This window comes from Limulus polyphemus, unplaced genomic scaffold, assembly GCF_000517525.1.
Source record: "Limulus polyphemus unplaced genomic scaffold, Limulus_polyphemus-2.1.2 Scaffold1858, whole genome shotgun sequence".
NCBI lineage: Eukaryota > Metazoa > Arthropoda > Merostomata > Xiphosura > Limulidae > Limulus > Limulus polyphemus.
Genome location: NW_013667468.1, coordinates 127,201 through 137,736, shown reverse-complemented (window position 1 = coordinate 137,736; position 10,536 = coordinate 127,201). Strand labels below are relative to the sequence as shown.

The 10,536-nt window shown below is 31.9% G+C and overlaps 1 protein-coding gene across 1 annotated transcript in view; it reads left to right on the top strand.

Annotated features, from left to right (window-relative positions):
• The window catches only part of LOC106465176 (atrial natriuretic peptide receptor 1-like), a 98,581-nt gene that overhangs the window by 82,667 nt on the left and 5,378 nt on the right, over nt 1-10,536 (top strand). The window contains exons 13-14 of the mRNA XM_022393013.1: nt 3,597-3,765; nt 8,880-9,029. Of these exons, the coding sequence (XP_022248721.1) occupies nt 3,597-3,765; nt 8,880-9,029 (319 nt within the window). The remainder of the gene's footprint in view (nt 1-3,596; nt 3,766-8,879; nt 9,030-10,536) is intronic.

The following is a 10,536-nucleotide window of genomic DNA, read 5'->3' as shown; positions in this document are numbered from 1 at the left end:
TCCCGTATGACTCACAGTAAAAGTTACTCGTATATGCCTTTCAAAAAATATATAATAATTTTTTACAGAAAATATATACTGCAGCACACTCGAATCCTAAGCTTCAGTTATAAGCGCAATTGTATATTCTTAAATGTTTATTTAAGTATTTGTAGCAACAAAACAAGGAAATTCAATTCAAAACTCACCCTGATTCTGAATAACGTTGAGTTGATACATATATTTTATTTCAGAAGAACTGAATCCGCATAACTTTGGAAGATTAATGCAATAAAATAAAATCACCGCAAAAAACACAATGTTGCGATTTTAAAGTTATTTTATTTTATTCCATATACATATAACAGACATATCCAGAGGTTTCTAACTCCAACGCTTGGATTATGAATTGCAGTATATCGAACGTAGAAAATGCTGGAAGACGACAATATATTTCTCTTACAACGAGGAAAGACTTCCTTTTCATTATGTATATTTTTCTATCAGAAAACTTCTTTCAAAAACGTTTAGGTCAATGTACTGAGAAATCAATGGTTTTGTTAAGAATGTAAATCTATAAAATCTCAGTATTTTATAGACGCAAAATATTAAAGCGTTAGATTTTTATACTAGAAGATTGGAGCATAACTTTTAACGACGAGTAGTAACCCTTGGAAACAACAGAACGTGGTGTATTTCTGTGTAACGTTTCTAGGGCAACTTATAAGCATTATAGAACAAGATTTTAAAAATAACATTTAGTTATAAAATCGATGTCTAGCAGCTGTAATTTAAATTATCTTTTTTTTAGCATTTGTTTTGCGTTTTTCAAAACAGAAAATAAAATAAAAATAAATCATGTGTGGCAAACCAAAGAATATGGCTATAATGAAATCAAGTCCAAATTACAAATGTATACAAAGGTTATAAAAACCACTAGCCACTGTTTACAGTCTAAACGTGGTAATCACTAGACCAATCACCGTACATAAACCTTTTTAAAATAACTTGTTGATGGTTCAGATTGTTTAATCTATAGATATAAATAAAACAGTCTTTGGTATACAATTCCCTTATTCGTTTTTTTATAATGATTAACTCTGAAAAACAAAAATGTTATACATTTTATTTTATAATCACATCTGCGATAATATATGTATTATTTGAAAATATCACGTTCAATTATTGCATGTTTAATATACAAGTACTCAGTTTGCTTTGTTTTACACTCCTGTGTTACGCCTTTAGTGTGGACATAGTCACATGGATGCAGTCTTTGATTTTAGTTGTTAATCCAGTCCAGCATAATCCATGTAATCGAGATTATCGAGAAATCTCCCACATAAGACATTTGTAGAAGTCTTAATGTTATGTATAACGAACTGCTTACTAATAGTCAGCACACTAATAATTCATAGACAACCGAAGTAGAAAGTAGAAAGTAGGTCGCCTAGATTTTCTATTTTCAATAAATATAAGGAAACGGAAAGTGAGAATGTTGACGTGTTGACTTTAAGAACTGTTTTTTCGAGTGAGTGGTTAATATTACGGAACGCGAGCATGTTGACGTGTTGACTTTAAGAAATGTTGTTCGAGTGAGTGGTTAATATTACGGAACGCGAGCATGTTGACGTGTTGACTTTAGGAAATGTTGTTCGAGTGAGTGATTAATATTACGGAACGCAAGCATGATGACGTGTTACTTTAAGAAATGTTTTTTCGATTGAATGGATAATATTACGGAACGCGAGCATGTTGACGTGTTGACTTTAAGAAATGTTGTTCGAGTGAGTGGTTAATATTACGGAACGTGAGAATGTTGTTGCGTTGACTTTAAGAAATGTTGTTATTACGGAACGCGAGAATGTTGTTGAGTTGACTGTAAACAGTGTTTTTCAAGTTCATTTTTGAACAGACTGTATTTCTTCAATAAATCGCCAACTTGTTTCACCAACAAGTCTGTGAAAATCATCTCTTCATCCAAACATAACCAAGTGAAACCTGAAATATAACAATTACTAGTTGTTGTTCATGTTATACTATTACTTCAGTATTAGCGCTGTTACATTTCTCAATAGTATATAATGATTCCTATTAAATCTAATTTGTAAAGTAAAGTGTACTAATTTCATAAAATTCAACCGTAATTTTAGAGAGTAATCTCAATCAGTCGTAAGTTTTGCTTTCTTTATCAAATAGGCTTACGAATAAACAGTTTTATCTTTGAATTGTGTTGATTAGATTAGTCAGATTTAATCAGACCCGTCCATTTCCCAATCGGTAGAAAATTTATAAGTGGCTTTATAGAGGTAATTTTTAAATATTTCACGGGTCAAAATTTACTAATTATTCGAAATTTATTTTTAAGCCTTTCTGATGATTTACAGAATCTTAGTACACATTTTAGTGTTTTAAGATAGTAAAAACAATCACAAAACTAAAGGGCACTCAGTAGATCGTATACGCAGCGTTGATCATATTCGGCTCTCAAAAAATACAAAAATGTGTCCTTATGTCCGTTGTTATCAACGGACACGGACCATTTAAGGCAGGATAATGAATAGTATTTTAAATATGTCCACCATGTTTAATCAACATCCGATCATTTTTGACTGAGTTATAGAGCAAAAATAATGGAAAAAAAAATATGTCCCCATGTTAACAGACGGGGATGTTTTTTTTGAATTTCCGTGACCTTGACTCTCCAAAACTTAACCACTTCTAAGATGTGTCATAGTGCAAATGTATACCAACTTTCGTCCAAATCTATTCAGCCGTTTTTGAGAAATCTGGCTGACAAACACATAAACAAACATATACACAGGGGTGAAAACATAACCCTCGGTGACAGAGGTAATAAATGGATCAGTAGTTTATGTTTTTCAAGCTTTGTTCAATGGATAGATTGATATATTTAAATATTACTAAATATTTAAGACAGAAATATGCAATTGATAAATAGCTATAACAAGAAATATATTATCTGATTTTTACCAAAATATCCTAGGTACATTATCATCACAATTATATTTGAAATAAGTTTACGATTTTTGGAATAGGTTTTGGGTTTCGACTTTCTTTAATTGAAATACGTTTAGATTATTTGAAGTTTCTTCGTTGTCAATGAATTGCATAATTTAAGTAGATTGCTAACGTGATTATATTTGTAGCTATTATACGTGATTATTATCAACAGTCATTTCTAAGTTACCTTTACTACTCCATTCAATACTGATGCTGTCAAATAGTTAAGTTTAGCTATATTTAGACTGATAGATATTTTATTTCGTAATATAGAACTGTCAATCAAGAAAAGATATCATCAGAGCATTAGAGTCTAACTGGCTTTCTCAATTATTAGATTCATTGAAATTTCATTTTAGACTTTATATTTCTCTTCTTTCATAAAGTTTGTTTCTTTGCGTGACTTAAAAAGTAGGTATATTTTTGTGAGCCACGCTCTTATACATTTTATTCTCTAGGGTTAATTGCATCGTGCAAAATTTATCCAGTGTTCCTGTCAATCTGAAGAAAGATGCAATTTTTATTGATAAAGATTATGTTTTCAGGAGAAAGGAATACTTTGTTTTATATCTGCATTATTCTATTATTTTCAGAAATCGTTGAAAATGTGAAACATGGACAGAAACCACCGTTTCGCCCTTATTTGGAAGAAGAGGTGTGCAATAAGGAGATAGAAGAGATGATTCAAAGATGTTGGGCAGAAGATCCAACAGAACGGCCTGATTTTCAGGCATTAAAGTCTGTTATAAGGAAATTAAATAAGTAGGTACATTTGGTATTTACAGAAAAGTTAAAACTTATTGGTAAAGCGTTTAAAGTTTTATGGATGTGGAATTTTGACATAGATAACACAGGCGGTTTTATTGTCTTGATTACACAGGCCTGCGACGGTTTTATTGTCTTGATAACACAAGCCTGCGACGGTTTTATTGTCTTGATGACACAGGCCTGCGACGGTTTTATTGTCTTGATAACATAGGCCTGCGATTGTTTTATTGTCTTGATAACATAGGCCTGCGATTGTTTTATTGTCTTGATAACACAGGTCTGCGACGGTTTTATTGTCTTGATAACACAGGTCTGCGACGGTTTTATTGTCTTGATAACACAGGCCTGCGACGGTTTTATTGTCTTGATAACACAGGCCTGCGACGGTTTTATTGTCTTGATAACATAGGCCTGCGATTGTTTTATTGTCTTGAAATTTTTACATGTTCTACGGCAATTTTTGTACGCTGATTCCGAAAATGATATCCATTTTTCTCCATTGCGTACAGGTTTTTCACGAAACGTCATAACGCAATACATAAAAGAAAAGCCACAACAAGTAGTTTTGAGACTAAAAGGCATAGATTTCACACACAAAATCAGGAAGAATGAGGATGCATATTCATTTGACATCAATGTTCTTCCCTTTTCTTCAGTTTATTTGTATTATTTGTTAACAAACATAGTATTAAAAATGGTCATTGTGGTAAACGAAATAATAATTTGATCTAAGTAATAGTTTTTTTATTAAAAAAATCCTTACTGATAGAAAAACATGAATATTATTTTCTAAATCAACGTAGCTGAATTATGGAAAATCCGTTATTAAAAAACCAATACAACTTTTATGAAGATTAAATTCGCAGGCCTGTGTAATTAATTACGTAGATGTGCAATTTGACTAATTTTTTGAGTGACAAACAGCATGCCCAGCTCTGCTCTTGGGGAAAGCCCGACAAATCCGGTGAAAATTTACAAATAAAAGTGAATTCTCAATCCACAATGGGCTTTCTTTTTGATGCTCCTGTAATGCAATTTAAATGTCTTACCTTAAAGTTTTGCAGGTTATTTTAAGGAGATTGCACTCGTTCCTATTTTGTTCTCTTGAAAACGTGGAAAACACGCACAAATTGGCTAAAAATTAGCAAAATCTCTGCGAGGATTTTCAGTAGTGTCCATTCGACAAGAGAACTGTTATAAGACAGCGGAAGTGGAACGGAAGTGAAGGGGTATAGCAGCCGAGTCGAGAAACTTGGCAAGAATGGCAAAGCAGTTGCGTCACTTCTTGTTCAAAGCAGCCCATTTCACAGTAAAGACGTGGTCAAGATTTCTACTGTCTGAATTTGGTACAGACAGTAGAAGAAGTAAGAAATATCGTAAAAGATATTTTAGTTGTGAAATACTTTTCTAATCCAGGCTTAAGCACTTAATCGAACCCTAGTATAAACTGGAAGTTAAATGGTATGAATCAGAAAAGAGCGGGAACTTAAACAGCAGCAATATCTTTATTCTTTGTATTATAGCTGGATATCTTACCACTGTATATTTTGTCCCCCGGTGGAACAGCGGTAAATCTTCGGATTTACAACACTCAAATCTGGGGTTCGATTCCTCTCGGTAGATACAGCAGATGGCCCGTTGCGGCTTTGGTACAAGAAAAACAAACAGACAAAACTGTATATTTTGCGAAACAAGCCAAAATGCCTTAACTTGTGGAATTTTGTTCTGGTGTAAGTTTTGTGCAAACTCAACTATTTACAATAGCTACTGCAGTAACAATATAGGGGTTATTTCATGAAATATTTTTATTTTCCAATATATGGGAAAGCTTAATAAAAACATTTGTCTTGCGTTTGCACTATTACGCTAGCATGCCAAGTTTAGTCTGGATTAGATAACTCGTTTAGGAGGAGATGCGTTCCCAGAAAGACGAAAAATTGATATTGGATACTTACCACACTGGTATGGCTTAATTTGCATATGCGAAGAACGTCTGTGCCCTGCTTTTTATCTTCAGCTCTGCCTCGCTTAGTTCGGCAGATGTGGAATATTAAACCAAATATATACATGTATCAAATAATGAATCTTTTTACATGTTAGTTACGTTTATGTATTACTGATGTGTCAAAAGGGTCAAGCTAACAAAGATTAACAAATTACTGAATTTCTTAGTTAAATGTTTAAATCCTAAAGTTGTTTCATTATAAGTATGAAAGAAACCATGCATGGTTCAGTGTTTAGGGTACCTGACTGCAGAAGAGAAGATTCAAGCTCTCGATGTACTTTCGGCCGTTATAAAAGTGCTGTATAAAAGTGCTCGGTTAAGAGTAGCCATGCAAGCAGCGTATCTTCAAAATACAAAATAAGCTAAAACAAATTCATCTTAATAATTACAAATAAATAAGTCACATGTCATAAACTGATCATTACCAGCAACTTAAGCAAAGAAAAGCATTATTTTATGTCACTGAAAATAAGTATAATGGTGAGTTGCTTTATACAAAGCACACTCTTCATCTAAGGAATATAATTACCCTCAGCCTAACATATTTTATCTCGAATATAATTACCCTAAGCCTAACATATTTTATCTCGAATATAATTACCCTAACCCTAATATATTTTATCTCGAATATAATTACCCTAAGCCTAACATATTTTATCTTACAATACAAAAAAATAATGAAAATTAATCATTTTCCAATAAATAGATAATATACAATATCAACTGTGAGATTTCAAAAGTGTTTTTTTTTTCTTACTGGGAAGTTTAATTTACAATATGCGACGTCCTAATCAAGTTTATTATAATCAAAAAGTTTACAACTCTGTTCAACGTTAATGAAGTACTTTATGCTTTGGTTTGTTTTGTAGGAGGCCCGGCTCGCGGATTCGAATCCCCGTCCTACCAAACATGCTCGCCCTTTTAGCCGTGGGGGCGTTATAATGTGACTGTCGATCCCACTATTCGTTGGTAAAAAAGTAGCCCAAGAGTTGGCGGTGGATGGTGATGACTAGCTGCCTTCCCTCTAGTCTTACACTGCTAAATTAGGGACGGCTAGCGCAGTTAGCCCTCGTGTAGCTTTGCGCAAAATTCAAAACAAACAAACAAAATTGTTTTGTAGGAAGAATTAAATATTTTTTATAGGCCTTACAATGGTATTTGGAATCCAATGGACTAGATAATTTGAGACTAAAATAAATTACATTTGTTGTTCAAATTCGTCGTTATGAAACTGTAAATAAAATTAACATCGTTAATGAGAATCTACATGATTAAATAATCAGCTAAAATTCATTATATTTGATACAATGTTATTTATTCCTGAAGTTAAGTAAGCGAGCAAGGTATAAATTAGTTTTAATTAAAGGTTTAAACAGTTACAGTCTTCGTAGCTTAAAAAAATTACTTGATGTTTAGCATTGCTATTAAATTTGTTTAATTGCAATAAGAAGGTAATGATCAGTGTATTTGTTGGTTATCATGCGTCTTTTTTCTGATTTAGCTGTTATTGTTTTCTTAGTATCGTAGCTATAGAAGTATAATGGAGTTGTTTATTACTTGTTTTTTAGCACATCTTGTCAATTACATGTATGTATGTTTGTAGATTACTTTTTATTTGTTTACTTTACTCTGGAGAATATTTGGATTGTTGCGAAACGGTAATTTTCAAATTTACTTTACTTTTTAATAAGTAACTTATCATCTTACTGATTAAATTATTTTTAGTTGCTTAAGGATGATACATATGCCTCGTAAACAGCAGTTAATCTAATTCGTTTCGTTAGAGGTGAGCGCATTCTATATTAAGCAGTTTGTTCAACTGAAATTTGATCGATCTAGTTAATATCTCACTCTCCACAGGGGAAGCTCAAATACAAATACTAAGCTCACATCATTTGAAGTCTTGGTATTTTTTTTTTACCTTTTCAGTAGTAGCATAGGTATAAAAGCTCTCATTCCACTAAATGTTATTCCTCAGTTTGGAGATATGATTTTTATTAGCTTTATCTTAACTTATATCTTTATAGAAAAAAAAAGAGTTAGTCTAAAATTTGGCTAGTTCACACTTGTGTATCTAATAAACAGTTTTTCATAAGAGAGTGAATCATAGTGGTAAATATTTGTTTGTAGCAAAAGTTGGTGGCAAATCTACTGAGTCTTAAGGATAAATTTGATGATTACATATTGAGTACTAGTAGGTACTCAATGTAGTTAGGGTTAAGAATATTTATGCATTTTTCATTTACTCTTAGTGACAGATCGCTTAGATGGGTAATGAAAGAAACTATTACAAGTTACAAATGTGCAATGTTTCGACAAGCATTTGTCATCATCGGGTGTATTTTAGTGTCGACAGTAAATATGTCTAAACGTATCTATCTACCTGTTCACTGTGATCACAACCAATGCATTTTTCAATTTTTATAAATACTTCGGAAAAATCGCAGGCTGTTGTTGTCCTAGATAAAGGTTATTAAGAAGAATGAACATCGTGTGGAACGTAATGAGATTTGCTTACACTTCTATTAAATTCGTTGCAGCTTAGCAGCGGTTGTTTAGTTAAATAATTCTAAATGAAAAATCCATCCATTGAATTTGATGATTTCTCGGTTAAATAAAATATTTTAGTGAACTTCTTGATAGTATTGTAGTGATAGTTTTGTTGACAGTACTTATATCTCAGCTGACTGCAAAGTTTAGAGATCTCTGTTTACTGTGGTGAATCTTAAATTAATAATAAGCGTATTAATAATAACAACCAGACTTAATAGTAATGGGTTTTAATTTAGTGATAATACTAATAGCTCTTAATTGTAGTACGTTTTATCTTATAGTGTGGTCATTCTCAGTAATAACACTCGACTGTGGTGAATTTTATCTTTAAGATAGCTGGTTGAGAATAGTAATTCTTAATGATAATAGTTAATTGTAATTAGTCTTACCTTTCAACACTCCAGTGAACTATAGTGATAACAATTGATTTTGCTCTGTTTGAGTTCAAAGATATTTTTACTAATAGAAGTAAAGTTCAGAGACAACTCTATTAATCGGTTCGTAGCAAGACTATTGATTCTTTACTCTACGTCTCCTTTTATTCACCAAGAGACAACGAAAGCGGAAATATTCTGGACAATTTGTTGTCAAGAATGGAACAGTACGCCAACAATCTAGAGACGCTGGTTGAAGAACGGACTGCAGATTACCTGGAAGAAAAAAGAAAGGCCGAAGACTTACTGTATCAGCTTTTGCCTCGGTGAGTGTACATTGTAAATACTTCAGTCAATCCAGACCACAAAGACAGTAGATACTGATCTGATAATGTAGACGTCTTTTATATTAGAGTAGAAAATATTTTCGTCACGTAAATTCACAGTTGTGATTCATACAATAATAGAGGTAATAACTGTTTTATATAACTAAAATTATTCCATCATTTCTACTTTACGTTTATAGCTGTATCTAAGCTCAAGTTTAGTTATAACATCCAAGACTATTTTTTTCTTTTTTTTTAAGTTTGTAACAATGAGTACAAGATCAGATGTGAACCTTACTAAATTAACATGTAATCCTTGATGTCAAAGGAGAGTCTGAATAATCAAAAAACATGTACGTTGTAAAATGTGTATTTATCAATGAAAAAAATAATTAGCCATAACATTTTTCATTTCATTTGATAACATGTATATCCCTAAGCTATATCATGCTTTGGAGCTCAGTAACTTCCTTATAACAACATTTTAATATCCGTTCAGTATTAAATTCATATTCCCTTGTCAAAGGCATACAGAAATTCTAATATACAAAATATATATTTAGCGTTCCTGATAATCTTGTACTAATGAGTTTGAAATATTTAAAAACTACTTTTTATAAATGTTTTATTTTTTCGAACGCATCAGATACTATCCCCTGAATGACGTTGAACCACGGGGGAAATGATATTAGGAGCTTAAAATTAATGAGAAAGCTTGCGTGTAGTTTGCAAGTATTGAGGATACTAAAGAAGTAAGAAAACTCACGTATCACTTTGCAAATGTCGACGGTTTATTGACTCTGAGTTTCCTTATATCTTGTACCAGAGATTCTGACTGATGTCGTCACTTTCAATTGTAACGTAAATCTATCATCGAAGGTGTTACACATTACTTGTAACAGTTTTATACAAGTCTCAATAAATTAGAACTTATTGCATATGACGTAATAAAACTGCGATATATGTGTCAAAAGTACATTACGTCAATTCTAGTGTTCGAAACTTGCATTTCTATGTAGTACTGTCTGTGTTTGTTACTCAGATTTTTGTTTGTTTGTTTTTAATACCAGTTGAGAAAGCAGATTTAGGTTAAAAAATCTTAATGTTGTAAGAAGGATTAGATTTTTATCACTAATTGGTTATCAATTCCTGATGTTTTAGAAAGATGTAGATTACTATCACTAGTTAGTTATTAAATCCTGATGTTAAAGAAAGATGTAGATTGTTATCACTAGTTGGTTATCAAATCCTGATGTTGTAGAAAAATATAGATTGTTATCACTAGTTTGTTATTAATTCCTGATGTTGTACAAAGATGTAGATTACTATCACTAGTTAGTTATTAAATCCTGATGTTGAAGAAAGATGTAGATTGTTATCACTAGTTGGTTATCAAATCCTGATGTTTTAGAAAAATATAGATTGTTATCACTAGTTTGTTATTAATTCCTGATGTTGTACAAATATGTAGATTACTATCACTAGTTTGTTATTAATTCCTGATGTT